Below are 26549 nucleotides of genomic sequence, written 5' to 3' on the forward strand. Positions count from 1 at the left end.
TGACTTTTGCAAAGCTCTGTAAGTGATAGCAAGGACTAACTTGTTTCAGGGATGTTTCACAATATTAAATTGCCTTATAAATAACAAACAAAAAGTGTAATCTATTCTTTAATAAAAAAAAAAAGTTACCCTGGTAAGAAAAATAATGCCAAACTCGTTTATATAACAAAATCATCAACTCATGGCCGCATTCAGTATTACACACATATTACACAAGCCTATCATGAACAGCATTGTACATTTTTCTTTATTTGTATTATTTTCAGCATTATACATTTATACTGAAAACATCCAAATGTTTCGTAGTAAACAAAAATGTGCTAAACGGCTCAGAATATGTTTTATATTTTAGATTGTCCAAAGTGGCCACATTTAGTTTTTATAGCAGCTTAGCAAACTCATGGCATTTTCTTATCAGAATCACGAGGTAGTCACCTTTAATAGCTTTCAATTCACAGGTCTGCCTTGTTCAGAGTTTATTTGTGACATTTTTGCCCTTTTAATGTGCTTTAGACCATCAGTTGTCTTAGGCAGAGGAATGGATTAGTACAGAGTCAATAACCCTACTAGTGCTACCAGGGGCATAGCCATCATTTCAAAAGTGGGGGGACGAAATGTGTAGTGTTACCTGTTTTTTTTCCTCCACTAAAAAAATTAGGGGACGAAATTAACTTTTTATAAAAAGTGCGGGGGACATGTCATGACTTAATCTACGCCCCTGAGTGCTACTACAACTATTGTACAAATCCATATGGCAAGAAATTCTGCAGCTGCCAAAATCATCAAATGCTATGATAAAACAGGCTCTAATGAGGACCGTAACAGTAAAGGAAGACCAAGAGCTGCCTCTGTTGCAGAGAATACGTATATTAGATTGAATTACCAGCATTAGAGCCTGCTGTGTATTTGTTAGACGTAGAGTGGATGAAAGAATCAGGCACATATGAAGGTCAGTTTATCCGAAAGGTGTTCAATAGGGTTGCGGTCAAGGTTTATGTCTCTTATTTTACAACACACCAAAACTCAATAGAAAAATACATCATGTTTACCTTGAATGTACTTACATGTAATGTTATGTAGCATTATTTAGTTTCTTTTACTTTCAGCTTGTCATTTTCTTGAGACACCAAGAAATCACAAACTCTTCTGTTCTGAGGACATTATACAGCCTGGGAAATTAACAGAGACCTGTAACAAAGTGCTGACTCCAGTCATTTCTCATATACATGTTACACAAATGTCTGCTCTTAAAAAAAATTTAAATAGGAAATTAAAAACAACCTCAACTGTTTCCTATTTTTTGTTTGTTTAAATCAGGTTATTATCAGTCTTCAAATCTGTAGAATTCACAAGTGTTTGAGTTGTTAATGCAAAAACCACACCGCATCAGAACGAGCTCATTCAACCATCTACATGGTTTATCTTACAGTGGAATCCAATCCTGTCCGAGCCGTGCTGTTATATAAAATTAATCCACGCCTTTTGACCAATCAGATCCAATCGCGCTGTTTTACACCCAAGCCCACTGAGTACACTGCGTGTGCGTGTGCGTATATGCAGCTATGTGATCAGTAGATAAAATAAATGGAGAGAAGAGAGCTATAAAAAGGCATTAGTGGAAGAGAGAAAGAGGGACAGAAAGTGATAGAGACAGAGAGGATGAGAGAGACACGGGACGCGTAGATGAGCGTATGGAACTAGAGAAACTGAAGAGAAATAGAGAGAGTGAGTGTGTGTGTGTGTGTGTGTGTGTGTGTGTGTGTGAGAGAGAGAGAGATAGAAAGAGAGAGAGAGAGAGAGAGAGAGAGAGAGATGAAGCTGATGAGCTGAAGGCAGCCGGGTGCATGTGTAGCGGGATGCAGCATCGCGCAAACCAAACGCGAAGCTTCGCGCGCTGGTGCGGGATCCGGTAGTGAGCGGGGGCGCGCGCTGATCACGGAACGCATTCTATATTTATATAGATACATTTATATAAATATATATACTATCTCCCCCTCCTTCTTTCTCTTTCCTCCCCCGTCCACGTGCTGAAGGCGGATGTGAGCGTTAAAGCGCGAGCGGCGGGGCCGAGGATCCAGGGAGCACCGCGAAGCTGGAAAGAGATGCTGCGTTAAGTTAAGGCGCTGGTAAGAATCTCAATCAGACCGCAGTGCATGCAAACATCGATGTTTTGTTTTATTTTTACTAAAACTGAAGGATGCATGAATGAGTATACGTGCGCGTGATTTCTTAATAATAATAATAATAATAATAATAATAATAATAATAATAGTAATAATAATAATAATAATAATAATAAAAATAAACTTCTCTAAGCTAATCATTCCCCCGATATCATCCTCAGTCAGACAGCGTGGATGCTTTAAGGAGGTTTTACTGTAGACCCATGATCCGTCCGTCTTTTTTCCTCACACTGTGTCTCGTTTTAGTCCTGTGCATGGCACAAATCACATCAGGCAGACTGGAAGAGATATGCGCACGCTTGCTAAAAATAGACCTACAACCGGGTGACAAACGAAACGAGAATACGGATGCTGTGTTATACTGTCAGGGGCTTTGGGGCAACTTTAAAGGGGAGCTGCATATCATTTCGAACTTATTCGTCGATAATCACTTCATCCTAAGCTTAAAACAGTTCTCTTCTGATGGGAGTGGTGTTTTCCTGGAGGATAAGGATGTGAATCATTTATGCAACGGGACAGATAATTTAACTACATGCATCACATGCTATGGCTTTCACAGTCACAGGATCTCATGCCGATGGCGACGAGCTCAGTTATTACCAAAACGGCTACTGGGGATAGGATTAGGAGGAACAGGTCATCTGTCTAGTTCCAGAGACTTGTAGAACCTATGCCGAGGCTCAGTGAAGCTGTTTGGACTGAAAATTCTGAGTAAATTCAGTGATCTGCTTTTAAACACTTTATTCTTATTCAGTTTCCTGACGGTACATGGAGAAGAACACGGGGTATGCTGGATATTTTTGAGAAACCTTTGCTTTATGAGCTACAAAAAGAAATCCCCTGACATAGAAATGTCTTTCAATATATCACTTTATTGGAAACATTAGGAACAACATGGTCATTCATGAATTTAGCTGATCATGTGGCAGCAGCACAATACATAAAATCCTACAGGCTACAGTTGGTACAGGGTCAGTGAAAGTTAAAGACTGTAAAAAAAGACCATGTAAGGGCTTTTCAAAAATGTTATTATATCCTCAGATTTAGGTTCTGGGTGGACATCAGTTGAACCTTCTGTGAGACGAGATCATTTGTAAAGACACAGTTGTAAAGAGTGTCTATTTACTTATGCTTTTTTTGTTAAACCATTTTATGCATTCTCCTCTGACTTGTCTCAATAACAATTCATTTTCACCTGCAAACCTGTCTCTTTTTAGCCTGAAAGGTTCAAAGGTTGTGAGTTTAAATCCCAGCACCACCAAGTGGCCTTCAGCAAGGACCTTAATCTATAAGTGCTCAGCTGTATAAAAAAATAAGATGCGTGTAAGTTGCCCTGGATAAGGGCATCTGCTAAAGCCAAAAATATGTGCCTGTTTTAGGTAAATAACTTCACAGCACTTTGCAAATAGCAGGGATTTTTAGAGATGTGGTAGTTTAGGGGATAAGATGTTGGACTTCTGATCTAATCAGAAGATTGTTGGCTCAAATCCCAGCACCACCAAACTTCCACTGCTGGAATCTTAACTCTTGATCACCTGATCAACTGAGATACCTTACTCTGGATCAATGTAAATGTTAGCCATGGAAATACATTTATTTTAAATTTGATCCTAATTGCGTAATGCCTGCAAGTTTATGTTTGGGAAACACAACAGTTACCAAGCTAATAACAAAAATAGCATCATGTATACTTTACATATATCTATGTAACTGACTGGGATTAGTGTCTATACTCTACTTTTGCTTGATTAAACTTTCTTTCGGCTTCTCCCATTAAGGGTCGCCACAGCGGATCATCCGCATGTTTGATTTGGCACATGTTTTTATGATGTGATTATTTGACCGGGGATCAAACCCGGGCCGCAGAGGTGAGAGTGCCACATCGTAACCACTAGACCACTACTTTTGCTTGATTGCGAGACACAAATAAACTTTCTTTCGGCTTCTCCCATTAGGGGTTGCCACAGCGGACTATCCGCAATTATGTTTTTACGCTGGATGCCCTTTCTAACGCAACCCTCCCCATTTATCGGGGCTTGGGACCGGCACTAAGGCTTGTGAAACCCTAATGGCTGGGGTTGGTTTCCTGACCGATTACGAGACATAAATAAATTAATCAAAAACAATTTACAACATGGGAGAAGATGGTTGTAGGGGAAAAATCTGTCCAGAGTGTCTCAAATATTAAAAGCATGAATACAACAAAAATAAATAAAGTGCCAGATATACATACTGTAAAAAATGTTTTCATGCATATAAAATCTGGCCTCATTATAAAAGCCTGACTGACAAGAGAGTCATGCAGAAAGTATCAGACATGAAGAAGGTGAAGGAGCTTCCTGAGGTTCTCAGGGAGAATATGATTAAAAAAACATTTTAATGGAAAAAGCTCCAGAGCCATAGCAAAAACCGTCAACATCTCTGTCAGTGAAGTCCATTGTTTAGATAATATGCATAAAGTACCTAGAACCGTGACAAATCATTCACAAACAGGTGCGGCATGGATGATTTCCGAAGCTTCTCTCAGACTACTGATAAAGGATGCAATAGAGAAGCCATCAGTCACATGGAAAGACACAAAGGTGTGTGTCTAAAGGCATCTAGACAAATTAAAAGTGTTTTTGGAACAGTGTACTCAACTTAGAGGATATAAGCAGTAAGCTTAATCATTTGAAAAGAATATTTAACAACATTTAACAACCCCAAACAAACAGCCACAATGACTTTAGACTTGTTTTTGTAAAAAAAAAAGCTGCACATGCTGGCATGGCCTAGCCTTTATTTACAGAGCATTATCAAATTGCCAGTCCATGTAATGGACCCTTGTAACCTTTAGCGTGAGAAACCACCGTACATTGTACCACATACTCAAGGCTGTAATTGCCTACAACAAAGTAATATGCTGTTAATTTGTCTGGTGTGAATGCTTTTTCCTCATTCGATTTTACATTTCCAAACATATGTTTGTGTATCTTTTACTTCTTAGCATTTATGAGTACAGTACAACTTCAAAAGACTGGGATTAAATACATGCACTATATTGAATACCCTAAAATATGAATACAAATTTCCCTCATGTAATGCTAACTTTATCTTTAAAGAGAGCAGTAGGCTGGAAAACAGTATGTTCTGTCTGGACCATTAAAGTTTAATGTACCATCCAGAGAACAGAATCTCTAAACCCAATCCACTGTGTTGTTAATATAACCAATAAAGAAACAAAAAAAAAAAAACTGATATTCTACCCAGAATGTGTGTTATCTTTAATGTAACACACTGTGCTTTTATAATTTTAGAAATTAATCTAAATTAAGAAAAATTTTATATAAATTAATTCTATGGTGAGGTGGTAGCTTAGTGGGAAAGTCATTGGGCTCAGATGGTTGTGAGTTTAAATCTTACCTGCACCAAGCTGGCACTCCTGGGTGCTCTGGATAATGGTGTGTGCTTAATGTCAATGTCAATTTTAAGATTTTTTTTTAAATAGTTACCTAATCCTAATAATTTCATAATTAACTTAAAAAAAAAAAAAGTTGTTAATACTTTTATATAATTATCTTTTTAATACGTTTACTTAATAAATGATTTACTATACGCATTGCCTGAAAGTTAATGTTAAAAAAGTTTGGGTCATTGTAGGTACTGTAGCTGTCAAGTCATAGTTTGAATAGTACTTATCGTTTGGATTGCAAATGGAAGCATCAGTTTAATACTGTATATACTGTATTTTTCCATACTGTAGGCACACGTAGGTGTTGGTGGGTGTATATATGTTATTCACTGCACAATTTGACTCTGCTAAAATCCCAAATACAAATTACACCTATATTTCCCACGAGTTGTTGCATTCAAACAGTTGCCCTCTACTTCTTCGCAGTGATTTAAAGTGTCAATGGGGATTGAGGACCTGAGCATGAGGAATGGAAGGGCACTGTCCGACCAATGGGCCGACGGGGTGGTGGTGCGACCCCGGACCACTGAGCAGCACATCACTGTTCACAAGAGACTTGTGCTCGCCTTTGCCATCTCCATCCTCACACTCATTATTGTGACAGCCATTGCCGTGATGCTGGGAGTACGCTTTGAGAAATGCATTGGGGCCAGTGAGAGAGTTGTTCAACCAGGTACTGGGTCCAATCAGTCACGAGATGGAAATTCTGAGCATAAAGGAGAAGAGATGCAGCCATGGCGCCATTCACGCTTACCAACCACACTACGCCCACGCCACTATGACCTCCAGCTCTCGGTGTACATGGACAATTACACCTTCTCAGGCAAAGTGAGCATCGAGTTTGAATGCGTGAACGCTACCAAGTTCATCGTGCTGCATGCGGACAGGCTGGATGTGGATAAGGTGGCTGTGTACTCGGATAGTAAAAAACCGGGTACGATGAGGGTCCACCGGCACTTCCACTACGCTCCCAACCAGGTCTATGTCATCACTTTGCATCGGGAAATGAAGCCACTCAGAACATACAAGATCAACATCACATTTGACGCTCAAATAGAAAATGAACTATTGGGCTTCTTCCGCAGCTCATATATGCTGCACGGAGAGAAAAGGTAACTAGACATGTGTAGTTCGATTCAAATCCATTTCACTTGTTCAGCCGAGCTTGCATACACCTTTTAAGTGTTAATTAAAAACTAGTGACCTGAAATTTGGGATTCGGTATGTGTTAGAATTAAAAGGAAGCATGGTGTAGTCATATACACTTTCTAGAGTGATTTTTCTAGTGTTAAATTAACACAGCTTTCGAACAATTCCAGGCAATTTAGTTTGATTTTAATTGAACTTATTTTTAAATGAGCTTTTATGATGTTTGTATAAGTACAGACGTCAAGGGTTTAGTCACCCCTAACTGAGTGTTTATCCTTCAAATATAATGACTTGAAATTGGTTTTGAAGGCTAACAGAAATAGTGAGATGAATATAATTTTTCCTAGTGTGAAATTAAGTAAAGTACTTGAACACTAGAAAATACTGTTGAAAAAACAGGGCGCATAAAAAAAATTAGAGATTTTATAGAAACAGAACTAAAAGACACTTTGGTTTTATTTGTTTGCTGCATAATTCTATACACCAATCAGGCATAACATTATGACTGTGAATAACAAGTGAAGTGATTATCTCTTTATCATGGCACCTATTAGTGGGTGGGATATATTAGGCAGCAAGTGAATATTTTATATTCAAAGTTGATGTGTTAGAAGTTGGGATTGGTATCGTTTACATTTTATCGACACTGATAACCGATACCGATACTTATCGATACTGTTATCGATGCTATTCTCTATAATTTGGTGCAAAAAGACATGATGTAAAAATACGTTGAAAGTTTGGTTATTAAATTACTGCTTAACTTTAGTACTGTAGTTTACAGATGCTTTTAGGCAAACAGAAACTGTCACATGAACACATTTTTAAATAAAATGGCCCTACAAAAAAAAAAAATAGAGAGAGAGAGAGAGAGAGAGAGAGAGAAAGAGGAGGACAGAAATTGACAAGCAGCAGCTTATATTTGCCAATAACACCAAAGTACAAGGACATAATACAGTGCAAGTATTGATAACGGCATCATTTGTCCTGACCCAATTATGTACCAATGTCACTTTTTTGTATGTATCCCTAGTTAGAAGCAGGAAAAATGGGCGAGCGTAAGGATTTGAGCGAGTTTGAAATGGGCCAAAATTGTGATCGCTTGACGACTGGGTCAGAGCAACTCCAAAACTGGAGCTCTTAAGGGCTGTTCCCGGTCTGCAGTTCCTGGTTTTGGTTTCTTGGACCAAAAGTGGTCCAAGAAAGGAACAATGGTGAACTGTTGACAGGGCCATGGGTGGCCAAGACTCACTGATGCACATGGGGATCGAAGGCTGGATCGTGTGGTCCGATCCAACAGACGAGCTCCTGTAGCTCAAATTGGTAAAGAAGTTAATGCTTTTAATTGTCGATGGGTCAGGACTGTTTTGGCAGCAAAAGGAGGACCAACACAAGGCAGGTGGTCATAATGTTGTGCCTAAATGGTGTATGTAATTTCATAATTTTTCATGTTTTGACAAAAAATTGAAAGTGACAAAAACAGTTCAACTATTGCAATCCTGCTGTGAATGTATAAGACCGAACTTTAGATTAGTACTTGTCAATTTAATAATGATGCTGTTTAAACACCAGGGACCAGATATACAGAATATTATGTGTTAAATGATATTGTGCAAGCTTGATAACACTGGTACAAAATATGTGCAGGTTAATTCACTTACAGGTTCCATGCAGGAGTCTTTTTCTTCTTCCTCTTTTTTTTTATCTGTTGCCACAGTGGATCATCTGTCTCCAAATCACTCTTTTCACTCACCCACCTGCATGTCTTCCCGCACCACATCCACAATCCTCCTCCTCTGCCTTCCTCTTTTCCTCCTTCCTGGTGGCTCCATCCTCAGCCTTCTTCTAACAATATACCCCATGTCCCTCCTCTGCACATGACCGAACCATCTTAATCAAGCCACTTTCACATTGTCTTCAAAACGATTAACTTGGTCACTCGCAATGAACATCACATCTTCAACTCTGCCACTTCCAGCTTCGGCTACTTTCTTTTTGTCAGTGCCACTGTCTCTAAACCATACAACATAGCAGGTCTCACCGCCGTCTTATAAATGGTCCCTTTCACTCTTGCAGATACCCTTCTGTCACAAAGCACCCCTGCTCTTCTCCACCCACTCCACCCTGCCTGCACTCTTTTCTTCACTTCTCTATATACTCATACTCTCCATTACTTTGCACAGTTGACCCCAGGTAGTTAAACTCATCCACCTTCACCTTTACCACCACTACACTGTTCTTAAAAGGCCCAAAAAAATACAAATCTAAATTTTAGGCCTCAAAAAGTCACTGTTCTAGGTATTAAATAATTTAAAATGTCTTAATTTTCCGATATAATGCTTCTTCTAATGCTCATTGAAATGCTCCCTCAGCACTTCCTTTCAGGAACTCAAGCTGTGTCAAAACGTTTTGGGAACGCCCCTGAGTGTTCACGCTCTGAAATAATGTGTGCAATCAGTCAAAAATTGGACGATGGCTGTCACCAGCGGGGTGACGTCACGACCAGGAAGTATAAAACGCACATGGAGTGAGGTGAGCGCCAGCTTCTGTTTGATAACAAAGTGCTCTGTATGTATGGGGTGAACTGACTGTCTATTGTTCGTCAGAATAAAATAAATAAAAAATTCCTGGCAGTGGTTCCCGAGAAAGCAGGCTGCCCCCGAGCAGCACTCTCCGAGGGAGTGCTTACACTCCTCATGTTTCTGGCCCCACTTTTACTGAGGCGGAGTGGCCCGCCAGTTCCTGGGACTTGAATATGGACCTTGCAGAGGGTTTAGAGACAGGCTTTTCCCTCACCTGCTTTAGGAGGTTTCTTCCCCCTGCGATGAGAGCATTAGCTCTGCCTCTCTTCCTCTGAGGAGAATGGGGGTGCGCTTTGTGAGCTAGGATCAAGGAGTTGGGATGGAGCTAGTTCAGTTCCCGAGGGAGCTGACTGCGCACATTCTGAGCACTTTCGCCACAGATTCTCTGCACATACTGTGCATGATCTGCGCATATTGCGCCACGCTCATTGTGCTGCGCACATTCTGCTCACATTTCTATTTTCCCAGAGAGCACTCCTCGAGGGGGGTGCTCTCACTCCTTGTAGTAAAAAAAAAAAAATAATAATAATAATAATTTTTAATAATAATAAGCCAGTAAGCATTGGGATTGTGACCTGTGCCGTAGCCAAGCTACATAATTTGTAACACATTTTCTTTGCAGCACCCGGAGGCTCCCCTAATGCAACCTAGAAGTAGCTGGACGAGTGCTTTCTGACACCAGGTCGCAACCTTTTCTGTTCTTTCCAGACCTGCACACTGAGGTGTCATGGTCATGGGTGAAACCCCTTCAGCCCCTTTTAAACTCTGCATTCACACATCATGGGGCAAAAAGTACACTGGTATGGAGCGATACCGCATGATCGCCTTCTCCCTCAAGACCCCTACATTACCCACGAAAACCCTGCGTAATATGTTGGTGCATGTGGGTAAGGCTTACGCCTTGGCAGTTCAAGCCACTGCATCCCTGCACACCATGGCGGTCTTGCAGGCATATCAGGCTGAACTGCTGCATTATCTGGATGTGGGAGGTGCCCCGGGTGGCCAGTTCACGAGCTTCGTTGGATGGCGAACCTAGCTCTCAGAGCCACTAAAGATAGCGACTAAAGAGACCGCCCATGGGGAGGTACAGAAACGGAGCATCGCGTCTCATACCCCCTTTGTCCTGCACAGCTCTCTCAGAGCAGGCTCTGGTCATGGAACGAGAAGTAAACACTCTCCTGAGGAAGGAGGCCATTGAGGTGGTCCCTCCAAAATGTTACCAAAATGTACGGTGGGTTGCGTCCTATTTTGGGTCTACATCAGTTAAACCACTCACTCGTGAGACTTAGTTTCAGGATGCTGACCCTCAAGCAGGTCGTGCCTCAAATAAGATCCGAGAACTGGTTTGTCAATGTAGACCTAAAGGATGCATATTTTAATGTCTCCATCCTTCCTTCTCACAGGAAGTTCCTGTAAGACTTTAGGGCATCCGCATTTTCAACTATATCAGCCATTGGTTGATATTAGCTTGATCAGAGCAGTTAGCAGTCTGGCATCAAGATGTCGTTCCCACTCATATGAAGGTTTCGTGGTTTCGATTGAACGCTGGAAAGAGTGTGCTTTCTCCATTACAGAGAACCACCTATCTCGGCATCATGTGGGATTTGACTACTTTGCGTGCAGATTGTAGCCATCTTTACGGTTGTCAGGAAGGTCAGAAAAGGGCGGCCTCCCACTGTCAAGCAGTTCAGCAAACTGCTACGACGCATGGCAGCTGCACCCAGTGTTATCCCACTTGGCCTTCTGAACATGAGACCCCTTCAGTGGTGGCTCTGGACCCATTGGTTCTCCCAGAAGGGCAATGCCCTTTGTACGATCAAGGTCACACGGCAATGCCTACATGCCTTGGATGTTTGTCGAGATCCCAGGTTCCTGTCTCAGGGCCCTGTGTTGGGAGTTCCTAGTCGTTGCGTAATGCTAACAATGGATGCGTCCCTCACGGGGTGGGGAGCAGTCATGAGTGGTCACTCCGCCCAAGCTCTATGGTAAGGGCCCCATCTACTTTGGCACATCAACTGCCTAGAGATGCTGGCCGTGCTTCTAGCATTTTCTCCCAGAGCTCAATGATCACCTTGTGCTTATCTGTACGGACAACACCTCAGTGGTTTCTTACATCAACTATCAAGGAGGTCTGCTCTCGCACCCCCTGTACAGGCTGGCACACAAGATCCTCCTGTGGGCCCAAAGGAAGCTCCTCTAAGTAAGATCAGCTTACAGCCTGGGTCAGGTGAACAAAGCAGCAGACACCCTGTCGAGGCAGGGGTTGAGACTCAGGGAATGGCGGCTCCACCCTCTCGTGGTGGAGCAGATTTGGGAGACATTTAGCAAAGCAGAGGGGACTTTTTTCGCATTTCAAGAGACGTCGCACTGTCCCCTCCGGTTCTCCTTTACTCATCTAGCCCCACCAGTGCTGGACGCCTTGGCTCAGGCATGGCCGAGGCTGCATCTGTACACCGTCACGCTGCTTCTGGGAGTTTTGGAGGGAGTTCACCAGGGCGGCGTTTTTTTTCTCCTGGTGGCTCCAAGGTGGCAGTCGCTGGGCAAAGTCCCTCTTGTGACGTGTTTTCTTTGCCGCACCTGGAGGCTGAGGCCTCTCTTTGAGCTTCCCATTTTTGAGGCATCTTTCTATCAAGACTGTGTTCTTGTTGGCCATTTGCTCTCTTAAGAGATTAGGACATCTGCAGTTCCTTTCAGTGGCCCCCTCCTTCCTGGAGATTTCTCCAGGTATGGCCAGTACCTTTTTGTACCCCAGGATGGTTAACATCCCCAAGATGCCCTCTGTCGTCCAACGAGCTGTACATTTACAGGCATTCTATCCTCCGCTTCTCAGGCCCCAGACAAGGAGAAATTGAACGGGCTGTGCCCGGTACGCACACAGGACACACATAAGTCCATAGGACGGGTCCCTGAAGAAAGTCTGACCAACTGCTTGTCGGCTACGGCCGTCCGAGGAGAGGCATTCCAGCCAATAAGCAGACACTTAGCAGATGGATCATTGATGCCATAGCATCATCATATAAGTTCTCTGGTCTCCCTGCTCCATTCGGAGTCAGAGCTCACTCCACCCAGAGTGTGGCTGCCTTAAAGGCTTGGTCCACCCCCACCGGTGATAGCCAGCATCCGATTTTTTAACTGATTACACACATTATTTCAGAGCGTGAACACTCAGGCGTGTTCCCAAATCGTTTCCACGCAGCATCTCGTTCTCACCGGGAACTAGGGTTACATACATAAACTAAAGACGTTCTTTATTTTTGCTAGTCCAAATATAGTTTGCTGTATTGAAATAAGACCAACATGCAACATCCAATCAGCTTTCCATTATTGGCTTGAATCTATCTTTTGTACCATCTATTTTATTTTTCAGTTGTTGGGAAATGCAAGTTTATTGATTCTTGGCCTGAAAAAATTTTATATAGGGCTTGATTAAGGCCAGTTGCTTACAACATGTTTGTGTGCTTTTGATGTTGCGAAATAGGTATTACATTTCATTATTAATGGGCTTAAAAAGGTCAAAAAGTCTTAAATTTGACTTTGTGAAACCTTACTCTACTCGTTGCATCTGCAGCACTCTATTGCCCTTCCTATTATTCATGTGCATGGTTCTATGCAAATGTTTATCTTTAAATAAGGAAAAAACGTACTCTGTGTTTTGCAATCATGCTTTGATGAATGTAAAGTTCGGGGCATTTCTCCTAAATGATCAATATCCTTCTTGCTAGTGTCAATTGTTTACTTTTTGCACCATGAAAGGTGATTTACACCTCCAAGTCTTTTACAGCAGACATGTACTTCAAAACGATTCTGCAGTTAACCTGAAATCTGTGCTTTATTTTACACGTATTTCGTGACAGCAGTGTGGGTGTTGCTTTAGAGCAGACAGATTGATTGTCAGGAACACGATGCAATTCATTCTTTTCTGGCTTTGGGCGTGTGGGATATAAATATATTATCATCCCTACATGATATTAGGTTGCTGTAATATCCAGCGACATTTATCACAGACTATATTATATTATCTGACCTGCTAACTGTTACTAAATTTTGTGTAGGAGCTCCACAAAATCTGCGGAGTAGGCTCATTTGAGTTATCTGTCAAAATATCCTACAAAACAGCAGTCTGTTTCTCCCAACTGAAATGAGAGATGAGTGAAGTGACATGTGAATAATAACAGACAATTCTTCTTCACCCAAGCTCACTCAGTCTCTCACTGATTTGCTCTTGTGGCTCTGTCTATCAAGGTAAATAAATAAAGTATTAAGTTGCCTATTGCGTATTCAAATAAATAAAATAAGTGTCATAATAAAAGTATATGTTCCAGTCTACTGATCAGGTAAACCACTGACTGTGTTTGTGAACTTTCATGTTGAATAGGTGTAAATCATTTTAATATAAATGTGTATGAAGATATTTCACTCAAACATTTTCACAAAAAAAGTTATTCAGCACCTTTCAGCTAAACTAAGCAGTCACCTAGGGCGCAACCAGCTCCCTGCCACCGCTCTTGCCAATGCCCATTTAAATGATTACCTGTTTTTTTTCTTCAGAAGTTTTATATAAAGTATATGTTTGCATACTTGGATTTATGCAACTTTGCAATAATTATTAAATGTGTTTAAACCTTTTTAATGGAAGGTTGTGAATGATTTGTATGATGTGGGGGTGGAGCATTGTTTTGGGGGGCTCAGATCCATTGGGGGCAACATTAATCTCTGCCAAAAAGGCTAGAAATGGCCTTGAAGTTAGTTAGGAAATTATCATCCTGTAATTTTCTTATTCTGAGACAGAAATCCAAAAATGTAACATCTAGTGTGAGGTAGAAGTCTGGGCCACACACACACACACACACACACACACACACACACACACACACATATATATATACTGATGCCTATTCAGATATTTCAGCATAACCAACAGACAAATGGAAATACAGTGGTCCCCCGGTTATCGAACTTAATTCGTCCCTTAAAACCGTTCGAAATCCGATATGTTCGAAAATCGGACCTAATTATCCTGTAAGAAATAATGGAAAACCAATTAATCCGTTTCCGAACTTTTTTCCTGTTTTTAGCCGGAATCCCCTTGCCACGCCCCCTACAGTGGCTATCATGGTGCTTCAGGGAATGCCCTTTTCCTTCGCTTATGCGTGCCCCGCCCACATTGAGCTTATCGCAATCGGGCTTCCTCCGTAAAGCACCGTGGATATTATTTATGGACTGCCTTTTGCCGGATTATCCCGATCTCTGCGGGTATTTTGTGTTGGCTCGGTAAAAGTATAAATTAACAACTTTACAAGAGTAAGAAACAAAATGATTAATGTACTTACCGCTAAATATCACTAATATTGTTCACAAACAGAAGTTGCGATAGATGCTTACTCAGCGATGGTTGAAGCGGAAGCAGTTTCTTCCCCTCGCGCTGGGTTGGGCAGCATGGGTGGCGTTCAATAACTGGAACTTTGTTCGTTCACCTGACCCAAATTTCGTTCGGAAAACCGTTCGCTAACCGGAATGTTCGATAGCCGAGCCATTCGATAACCGGGGGACCACTGTACCTATAACTTCTAGGAGCACATCATCTCATTTAACTTAAACCTTGAAGGTCATGGTAGGTTAATCTTAGCTTTCAATAAAATCCAAAGTCATTTGGAAAATACCCTGTACAATGTTCTTATTAATACGGATAAGTAACCAGATGATTGTGTTTGGTATGCATAAAAGCCAGTGCATGAACAGCAATCATGTGTGTTTTGTTAATCTGACCTGAAGAGCAGGTGTTGATTTGTGGACGTCCATATACACTGATTGTAGGCCAAATTAAACCAGCATTTTACAGAATTCGACAATTAGATTCATATCAGATATTCACCACAGGTTCATACTATCAATACCAGTATCCTATAAAGTGATTTCCTAAACACAAATAGTTATCCGACCCTCATTTAATTTGGTAACATTAAGATTAGAAATGCAAAATGGATAGACTTTTTTATGGCTGGTGTTGTGCATGTCAAAAGACTGAGCATGTAATTCTCAAATTACATGCAACACTGGAAGCCTGTAATGTTGAGATTTTCATTAGAAATATTGCTATTTGAGTGCAGATAATGTTTCAGAAATGGTGGTGAATATACAGTGTACATGCTATAAACATACATAATATAAAGTCATGCTGTGATTTTTTTTATGTTTTGCATATTTTTAAAACACTATCTGAAATAAGTACTGTCTGATCCTGGGTGCAAAGAACTTGTTCCTGATTTATTTTCATCCCCATGAACAGACATTTCTGGTATATACTGCATATAGTTCAACCCTCCATATTGCTTTAATATATCAATACAAAGTCTGTAAAATATTTGCCAATGCAGCAGCTGACCCTAGTGACCGTTCATGCTACAGGCAGTCCCCTTTACATCGATACACACATATAGTAGCACTTTGTCTAGGATGCAGGCTAGAACAAAAACCAGCTATAATCTCTGGTCTTGAAAAACCCTAGTTTAACATGGGGGGTCTGGGCTGTGGGAAGCCCCAGGCACATTCTGTTTCGCAAAAAGATGTTGGCAAATGATTTGACCAGATCTTAGCAGCTAGTTTTAAATCCCAGAATTATTTTTGCATTCTGGGCAAAAAACATTGTGAGACTCACAACAATGTCAGGGAAGTCCTGCATCCAAAACAGTTCTCTACATTAGTTATAATCTCTGATTGCCAGCATAGATAAATTGCTTGCTTCTCTCTAAATATGTGGACTACATATTGTATAGCAAAGCATATGGTCTCTACATCCTAGATAATGCAGTATGTGGATAAGAGGAAAACTTTGGGATTTTTATCAGCTTTTAACAGCACCCTGAATTTTACCTAATTAGATTTTTTGATAGTTTCCTTTTTTTGTGGTTCACAAATATTCATATCATTTGGAGTCCAAGCCAAAGTGGAAAAAAAAATTTGTAATGTGGGAGAATCTTCCAAAAGGACAGCAATGTCTGCAACACTCCTGCTAGAGTGGCCAGACAGAAACTACTCCTCTGTAAAAGACATATGACTTCTTGCTTTGCCAAAAGGCACCTGAATGTAATGGAATAGGAAGTTCATGTGTAGGTTAGATATTTTTAGACATGTCTTGCTTATGAACAAGAAAACATATTGTCTCATATTGTATATATAAATAATCAAACGCTACAGATTAGTTTTGAAATGTCGCTGTTGCTTTTAGCATTGGTGGGCCGTCAGGGACAGCAAAGCCTTCTCTGCTGGCCAAAACACTATCAGAAGCACTGACCTACATTTACAACCTAAATTCTAATATTTGTTTCATGAAATTGTATTAATTTATTCCCAACAGTTAATTCTCTTCATTTTGAAGCGTTTCTCTTGGCTGCACTGCTTCCAGTACGTGTATGTAAAATTTTTTGTCAAATCAGATTTCAGCCTCTACGTGCTGCCATGTCAATCTAATCTGCCCAGGACCTTCAAAGTCTGTACTGCTGGCCTTTTTACCTTAGTCTCTATAAGAAATAAATCTCTTAGATTTCAAATTCGCCTCTGAGTTAGACTTTTTTATGGCTACGGAGGAAGAAAAATTGATTTGGTCTCAAACCATTTTTAAGAAAAGTTAGACATTGTAAGGAGAGTTCGGCCAAAACCCCGAAGCTAGCTTGCTTGTCTCAGCCTGGGAAAGGGTTTGTTCGCCACTTACAGACCATTGAATACGAGTGGTACCACTGGCTTACAGCCTCTGAGAAGCGGTGCAAATTATGAGTATGCATCGCCGGTGTAGGTTGTATTTTATTTTATTTTTTCTATATTTTTTGTCATGTTATTAGACAAATATTGGTTCTGAACTGCTCAAGATGATGTAGGTGGCACAGTTGCGGTTGTAGTGTAGAGGTTTGGAGCTTGCTTTAGTAAAATGGTATTTACCCTCCATATGCGAAATGTCTCTCTCTCTGTAATGCCATGTGTTGTTATATTGTGTTTTTGTATAGTATTGATGGTTTCTATAATTGCGACGTGATAGTGGTGGTATTAAGAGGTGGATTAGCATCTGGCACATTATATGAAACAAATTGGACTGGTATGCCAGCTTCCATCGTTCACATCTGCTTAGCATTTGTGGGTTTGGTCATGGCTGGAGATGCAGTGACAAATTTCCAGCATGAAGATGATTCAAATCTCTTGGGTGAGAAAGTCACATTTCTTCCACTTACTCTTAGACTAGCTCTTAACTTTTACTTTGGAGAGCTCTAATGGGAATCTCCATCAAGATGTCAGCAGCAGAGCCAAGCTGCTACAGCTGTGTGGAGATTTACCCCCAGCCTCTTACTGCTTTTATCTTTTTTCATGCAATTCTCTTTCCCATAACTTTGAACATATTTAAAAGACTGAGATATTATCATTCAGTGCACATCAGAATTAGAACCAGATTTTACAGAACTAGATTATTTATCATGCGCCAAAGCTTAATTCAGTTCAATTACATTTTTATTTTAGAGCATTTTTAACAATGAACATTGTCCTAAAGCAGTTTTACAGAAATAAGCAAATTGGCTATAAAATATACATTTATACATTACTGCCTATAAGTTTAGGCCCTATAAGTTTATCCCTATTGAGCAAGCTAGTGGTGACAGTAGCAAAGAAAAACACTCTCTGATATGGTATAAGATATGAAAGTTGTTTTGAACCAGACTCAAAACTAAACCATTCTCATCTGGGTGGCAGCAAATGTCACTTCATCATAGTTTAACATTGCAGAGGTGTGCTGTTTAGTGAACTGCTAGAAAAGTTTATACCAACTGCAGTCCTAAGCCATTGTAGCAGACTGTTTATATTAATAACTGTACAGTCTAAATAAACTCTTATAGTTTGTGACTGGCTTAGTAACTTCATGGATCTTTAGGGTGTTCATGTGGAACCATCCTCAGTTGCACTGAGTGGTCTGCAATTAAAGAGAACTATCCAGAGGTTTGAATCAGGTGGATTCGAGAGAAGAAAATGACAGGACTGTTCACTGGTACCTCAGGAGCTAGGTATATCTTCTCAAGGGACAATAACATAGAAATTAAACTTGGATATATATTTTAGAGTAGTCAGTGTGCAGCTTGTATAGAAGTATAGATTTACTGTTCTCTAAAAATAACCTCAACATACAGCCTTTATTGTCAAAATAGCTGGCAAGAAAAGTGTACACCAAGTTATAACAGCTGTGTATTGTTTAACCATGCAAAGCCACATGTCCTATTCTTCACATAATCTTTTTGGTCTGCTTGAAAGGACCATACAAATTTGTATACCGTATTTATCGGACTATAAGCCGCTACTTTTTTTCCCACGCTTTGAACGCCGCGGCTTATACAATAAAGCGGCTAATTTATGGATTTTTCCTGGGTTTTTCACGGTTTCACAAGCTTCAAGCCAAAAAACTGAGCCCCATAACATTAGACCAATGAAATTGCCGAAGGGGTTCGGGTGAACCAATGAAACACTTTATATTAAATTAGATGCGCTCCCACTGAATCAGGCCGCACCACATCATAAATATGTAAAAGGTTCCTTTGACGGTTGACCTGCCGCTCACTCGGACATGTGAATCATTCGTCAGGCTGAAAACAACCGGGCATGAAAAAACGCATTTCATCTGTGTTCTGAGCTGCATGGCATCGGGAGAAAAGCTTCACTGTTTGTGATTTTTAAATGCACGACGCTGCCAAAAGAACTCCCGAGAGAAATTGTTGTGAAAGAAAGGAGGAAGACAGTGAACAATGACTTTCTTGGTAGGCTACTGTTTAGATACAAGTCTTGTAACAGGCACTGTCTTTTGTTAAAGCCTCTGTAAAGTTCATTAGTTTTATTGTTTATTGTTCATTAGGTTTATGTTCAAAATACAAATCTTTGTAAAATTCAATAGGTGCGCTTAATAGTCCGGAAATTACGGTATTTTTTGTCAGCGTGGTTAGAATTTGGTGCTTTGAGTAAAGTTCTCTCAAACTGACCATTGAATGTTCAAAGACCTCAAGGCAAAGAACTATCTAAAGATTTGAGAATTAGAATTGTTGCTCTCCACAAAGATGGCCTAGGCTATAAAAAGATGGGTATTCCTATTAAATTGAGTTATAGTACAGTGGTCAGGGTCATACAGAGTTTTACCAAGACGAGTTCCACTCGAAACAGGCCTCACCTGGGTTGATCAAAGTTGAGTCCTCGTGCTGTGCATCAGGTGCAGAAGCTGGCTTAAAAAAGATTCATGAGTGCTACCAGCATTTAGAAGTTGCAGAAGCAGAAGGTCCGCTTGTAAGTGCTCAGACCATACGTCTCATACTGCAACAAGTCGTTTTGTATGGCCGTCATCCCAGAAGGAAGTCAACCTGTCCGAGAGCTTAAGACAACCTGTCCAAGAGCTTAAGAGAACCTGTCCAAGAGTATGAATTACTGCAACCATGTCCTGTGATCTGATGAGACTAAAATAAACTTGTTTGGCTCAGAACATGTTCAGCATGGTGGTGGTAGATGGTTGGAAAAAGTGGAAGAGGAACCCAGGACCAACCTGTGCAGCACTGATGAATTCAATGGCCAGGAGAATCAAGGCAATGTAGATAACATTGGTGCTCACTCAAAATATTACACAGTTTATACACAGAATAATACACAGTTTTGACATGTTCACCTCAAATCACCAAAATCAAATCAAATTTTATTCATCACATACACATACATACAGGGTATGACATGCAGTGAAATGCTTTTATACGATGGTCCGGCAAGAGGGGAATAGGGTGGGGAGAAAGAAAAAAAAAAACAAAAAAAAAACAAAAGCAGATAAATTAAGTATAAAAACTATATAGAATAAAATATAAGGTATAAAGGATATATAAGATATGTATGTAACAAAGAGAAAAATGTATATACAAAGAAAAACCACAGTAGACAGTGAAACAGTAAACAATGTGTACCAAAGTGTAAACTATAGACAATTTTAGTGGTGGGTTGTCCATAAAGTGTCCGTGTGCAGTATGGTGTGGTGTAAGGGTCCGTAAGTGTCCGTGTGCGGTATAGAGTGTCCATAAAGTGTCCGTGTCCAGAATGGTGTGGTATAAAATGAATAAATATAAAGTGCACTTTGCTGTGCAAGTCCAGAGCTTAAAGTGTAGTGGTGCGAAAGGTGAGATCTGTACAGAGAAGAACTGTGATGATGGAGAGAGTGGACCAGCTTTTACATCCTGGGTGTTTCCTGGTTTAAACACCGAATGGCCTGCGGGAAGAAGCTCCTCCTCATTCTCTTTGTGTACGCTTTCAGAGAGTGGAAGCGTTTCCCTGAATGCAACAAAGAGAAGAGTCCATTGTTGGGATGGCTGAGGTCCTTCACAATCTTCCTGGCTCTGGTCCTGCACCGCGTGCTGTAGATGTCCTGCAGGTCAGGGAGCTCGGTGTGGATGGTACGTTCAGCTGAACGCACCACCCTCTGGAGGGCTCGTCTGTCCTGCATGGTGCTGTTCCCAAACCAGGAAGTGATCCTTAAGTTAACTTAGAATGTACTCACTTTTGTTGGCAGCTATTTTTACAATAATGGCTGTATGTTGAATTATTTTTAGAGGACAGTCAAGCTGTACTGCTATACAAGTTGCACATTGGTTATTGGTATATATATATATATATATATATATATATATATATATATATATATATATATATATATATATATATATAACCCAGTAAAAACCAAAAGAACACTATACGAAATCGATTTAAATGAGTAAATAACACCATTTCACTCCATACAAAATAAAAATAGTTTTAAAGCATTTTTTAGACAATTTTAATGAGATAAACCTTGATTAGAAATGTTAAAACTAGCGTTTTGAGCAGCTCGCGGTTGCTCACGAGCCGATCTGAATGAGAGTCGCCGGTCGGAATGAAAGTCGCGAGCATGCAAGGTCATGAGCGCTGAGGTCATGACTCGAGGTTTCACTGTGTATATATATATATATATATATATATATATATATATATATATATATATGATGGCTGCATTGGGTTGATGGCTGCATTGGGATTGGGTCTCGCAGGACGCAGATTTCACAGAAGCGGACGGTTTTGCCACGGGTGGGAGTGGGCATTTAAACAAAGATACGAGTCCCACTAGTCATGCAGTTAGTTCGAAAGTTATTTATCAGTTAGAGTTTTTTAAGGCTAATGAAAAAAAAGTAGAAAACAAGTCATTTGTCATTTGTCAAGGTCTTTTATTATTCTGTAAGTTAATTGTAGCCTTAATGTTTGTGAACATTTTATCACAGCTTATAAAGATTGTGTAAGAATGTACAGGCTCCCGCAACCAGTATTGGTCAGAAATTCATTGGGAGCGGGTGGGAGCGGGATTAAGAATACTCTAGCCTAAACAATGTTGTATATCTAAGTTCTTTCAGTTTTTTGAAGCCTTTTTCCATTGACTTTTTATTAACTTAAATGAGGATGGTTTCCATTTTGAGTCTGGTTCCTCTCAATGTTTCCTTCTCACACCATCGAAGGGAGTTATTCCTTTGCCACAGTTGCCCCAGGCTTAATCATCAAGGAACATGCACATGCATTAAAACATAAGTGGAATTTTGTTCTATAATTCTTAATTTCTGTAATGCTGCTTCAAGACATGTCCACTATGAAAAGGTTTCTAGAGATAAACTTGAATTGAATTGAATTTAATCAGGAGCTGTAAAGAATCCAGGGATCATGAGTTCAAATTCCAACCATCCTATAGCCATCTGTGGCCAGGAGCCAAAGAGAGCTAAATTAGCCATGCTTTCAAAGAGCAAAGGGTAGCTCACACTCCCCATTCACTAATGTCACTATGACTGAAACGAGAGTGAGAGTATGCCACCCCTCCCTCTATATCAATCACAGTGACACTAACAAATTATATAAATCTCTAAACTCCCTCATGCAGAAGGAGATGAATAGCGATTCCTTCCGAATGTATCATGCAACCTCTTAATGTCGCATGAGCAGCAGTTTAAAATGTTGCGATTGGCTGGCTTTGCGTGCATGTTGTGTGATGGGGAAAGCTGCCTGATGGGTAGTAATTGGCTATATTAGGGGGGGAAAGAGGGTGGGGGGCTGCTGCTTACTTTTATTGCTGGACAAACATTTAATATTCTTTCTATTTTGATTCTTTGTTAGAATTTGTACATCAAATAAGGTTGCCTTTAAGAAATTTTCCATAACTATTGATACATATAAAAATCACAGTAAATTTTTTAAAGAGCTATGACAACAAGTGCATTACTTTTTCACTTGTGATTAATTGTTCACTTAAAAAAACCTTAAATACATATTCATCTCCATTTGAATCTTTTTCCCTATTTCCTCTTATTTTCCTCTCCTTCCCTTGCCTCATCACTCTTTCCATTTGTCCTCACCTGATTTTCTCTCTTCTTATCTCCCATGATTTTCTCTATATTTCTTTCAATTGTTTACATCCCTCAATTTCTCCACTCCAAATCATTGTATTGCCCTCGTCTTTCTTCGCTCTCTTTTCTAACTCTGCTTTTCTTCACTTTCTCACCACTTCACAGGTATCTCGCTGTGACCCAGTTCTCACCGACTCATGCGAGGAAGGCTTTCCCTTGTTTTGACGAGCCGATCTACAAAGCCACCTTCATTGTGAGACTGAGGCATGATGCCGCTTATCAGTCCCTCTCTAATATGCCCATTGAGGCATTCAGCCTGGAGGAGGATGGCTGGGTCACCAATCATTTTTACAGGACACCTCGCATGTCTACTTACTATCTGGCTTGGGCAATATGCAACTTTACCTACCGAGAGGAGATCACAGATACTGGAGTTGTGGTAAGTCTTACACAAGGGCTTATAACCCATTCAGCATTTACGTGAACAGAATATTGCTAATAGCCATTTATGTTTATAACTATAGCTTGTGCATTAACTATGTGTGATAAACCAGACTCATTATAGTGTGAGGATAATAATCAAATCAGGAAAAAATAAAAGACAGTCAGGACTTAATTATTAAAAAGAAACACACAAACAGATAACAAACAGTAGCATAGCAATTAATTGCATCAATTAATTAATGAATTGCATTAGCAATTATTTTTGCAATAAGGAGCTTATTGGAAAGTGGTAGCACAGTGGTTCTTTGTTACTGTTTGGAAGTTTAGCACTGATATTGCCAAGCTTCTGCATGGGCCTTAACCCTCTGAGCTCTAGTGGTCTGTATTTTGGCTGACCCTAGCCTCCTCACATTGCATGGAAATACAAAGACAGAATTTATTTATTTTCATTATTTGATAATTGGGCTACTGCAGAAGTACTGCAGAAGTGATCAGGGAGAAAGCTAGAAAGGTACTTGGTGTGACATCTGAAAATAGAAAGGAAGACAAAGAGAGATGGTGGTGGAATGAGGAAGTGCAGGAGAGCATAAGGAGAAAGATGTTGGCAAAACAGAATTGGGATCGACAGAGTGATGAGAAAAGTAGACAGGGGTACAAGGATATGCGACAGCAGGTAAAGAGGGATGTGGCAAAGGCAGAGAGACCGAGCTGGGAAGGATGTGCTGCAAGTTAGAGCAATAAAGGATGGAGATGGAAATGTGTTGAGTAGTGAGGAGAGTGTGTTGAGAAGATGGAGGGATTATTTTGAGCAGCTGATGAATGAGGAAAATAAGAGAGAGAAGGTTGGATGGTGTGGAGTGGTTGGAGCAGGAAGTGGATAGGATTAGTGAGGAGGAAGTGAGAGCAGCAATTGAGAGGATTAAGAGTGGAAAGTCGATTGGACCAGATCTTTAAGAACAAGGGAGATGTGCAGACCTGCAGTAACCACAGGGGAATTAAGTTCATCAGTCACACCATAAAGTTATGGGAAAGATTAGTGGAAGCCAGGCTGAAAGAGGAGGTGACCATCTGTGAGCAACAGTATGGTTTTATGCTGAGGAAGAGCACCACAGATGCATTATTTGCTTTGAGAATGTTGATGGAGAAGTATAGAGAAGGTCAGACAGAGTTGCATTGTGTGTTTGTGGATTTAGAGAAAGGGACAGGGTGTCAAGAGAGGAGTTGTGGTATTGTATGAGGAAGTCAAGTGCGTCAGAGAAGTATGTGAGGGTGGTGCAGGACATCTATGAGGACAGTGTGACAGCAGTGAAGTGTGCAGTAGGAATGACAGAATGGTTCAAGGTGGAGGTTGGACTGCATCAAGGATTGGCTCTGAGCCCTTTCCTGTTTGCAGTGGTGATGGACAGGTTGACAGACAAGGTCAGACAGGAGTCTCCAGGGATTATGATGTTTGCGGATGATATTGTTATTTGTGGTGAGAGTAAAGAGCAGGTAGAGAAGAGTCTAGAGAGGTGGAGGTACACGAGAGAAGAGGAATGAAAGTCAGTAGGAGTAAGACAGAGTACATGTGTGTGAATGAGAGTGAGTGTGGTGGAGTGGTGTGGTTGCAGGGAGAAGAGGTGGAGAAGGTGGAGGAGTTCAGGTACCTGTGGTCAACAGTGCAAAGTAATGGAGAGTGTGTTAGAGAAGTGAAGAAAAGAGTGCAGGCAGGGTGGAGTGGGTGGAGAAGAGTGGCAGGAGTGATTTGTGATAAAAGAGTATCTGCAAGAGTGAAAGGGAAAGTTTATAGAACTGTGGTGAGACCTGTGATGTATGGTTTAGAGACAGTGGCATTGAGTAAAAGATAGGAGGTGGAGCTGGAGGTAGCAGAGCTGAAGATGTTGAGGTTTTCATTGGGAGTGATGAGGGTGGACAGGATTAGAAATGAGTTTGTTAGAGGGACAGCTCATGTAGAACGTTTTGGAGACAAGGTGAGGGAGGCGAGATTGAGATGGTTTGGACATGTTCAGAGGAGGGACATGGGGTATATTGGTAGAAGAATGCTGAGGATGGAGCCACCAGGAAGGAGGAAAAGAGAAAGACCAAGAAGGTGGTTTATGGATGTGGTGAAGGAAGACATGCAGGCAGGTGGGTTAAAAGAGGCAGATGTAGAGGACAGGGGGGTATGGAGACGAATGATCTGCTGTGGCAACCCCTAATGTGAGAAGCCAAAAGAAGAAGAAGAAGATGTATAAATACAAAAGAAGCAAAAAATAGACTATGAGTAAGTCGTTACACTATTAAACATATTGCACACAGGTAATATTGCACGGTTTTAAATTACTACTATTGCACATGTTATATGTTGTTATTGTTATTGTTGCATAGTTAAACAGTAATAACAGATGTTTTGGTGACTGGTTCACTGGGAGCAGCTCTGAACTTAAAGGGGACTGCTGCAACAGGCTCCCACTTGGGTGGCTCTGGTTCCCCTAAAACTTCAGGTCATTCGCATCCTAAACTATGTCGACAATTGGTTGATATTATCTTGATCAGAGCAGTTAGCGGTCTGGCATCGAGATGTCGTTCTCGCTCACTTGAAGTTTCGGCTAAACGCCAAGAAGATTGTGCTTTCTCCATTACAGAGAACCACTTATCTGAGTGTCATAAGGGATTTGACCCTTATGCGTGCAGCATTTCTTTGCCTGCATTGCGTCTATCCTTACGGCCATCAGGAGGGTCAGAGAAGGGCAATCACTCACTGTCAAGCAGAGACAAGAGACTCTGAAGTTAGCTCTGTTTCCTATTTACAATACTCTCGCTTCAAACTAGACAAAGCCTTACCCTATTCATGTTTTTTGTATTGCCTAGTGGCAGATTTTGGGGTTTATTGATGAACATAAAGCAAATCCCTTTTTTGTTCATCAAATTCTTGCTCATTCAAGTGAAAAGGCTTTTTGGTCATGCAGATTTTACTTTTTGAGGTATGACTGCTGCTTTTCTCTGGCTCTATATGTTATGCATCAGCTACTAATGCTGGTTGTTTTTTGTTTTGTATTTTCTTTCTAATAAATGCTCGGATTACTCTAAGACAATGTTTTTTTTTTCAGGCTTATTATGACCATTGAGGAAACAATGGGCACTTTGCACATACATAATTCATTTATACTACTACAGTTTATTGAATATGTACAGAATTGGATCCAATTACTTCAAAATGCACAGATTATATCTGATTTAAACGGGATAAAACATATTTAATTAGTCTTAAACTTAGTCTGTAACGTTCTTCATAGTATCCACAGACTTTATGTCTATAGTGAATATGCTTCCATCTATTTCTGTGTTAAAG

At 40.5% G+C, this 26549-nt stretch overlaps 1 protein-coding gene across 3 annotated transcripts in view; it reads left to right on the forward strand.

The window, feature by feature from the left end:
- The first annotated feature begins 1583 nt into the window (after positions 1-1583).
- LOC124400999 (thyrotropin-releasing hormone-degrading ectoenzyme-like) overlaps positions 1584-26549 on the forward strand; it is a 223774-nt gene continuing 198808 nt past the window's right edge. Inside the window, exons 1-4 of one of the 3 annotated variants that reach the window (XM_046872859.1) lie at positions 1584-1725; positions 2034-2126; positions 6061-6746; positions 22940-23213. In XM_046872859.1, coding sequence (XP_046728815.1) covers positions 6076-6746; positions 22940-23213 — 945 coding nt within the window. In that variant the 5' untranslated portion in view covers positions 1584-1725; positions 2034-2126; positions 6061-6075. Of the gene's footprint in view, positions 1726-1756; positions 2127-6060; positions 6747-22939; positions 23214-26549 lie in introns of those variants that run through there. The other 2 variants (XM_046872860.1, XM_046872862.1) reach the window with 2 other exon arrangements.

Source organism: Silurus meridionalis, chromosome 18, assembly GCF_014805685.1.
Source record: "Silurus meridionalis isolate SWU-2019-XX chromosome 18, ASM1480568v1, whole genome shotgun sequence".
NCBI classification, from domain to species: Eukaryota; Metazoa; Chordata; class Actinopteri; order Siluriformes; family Siluridae; genus Silurus; species Silurus meridionalis.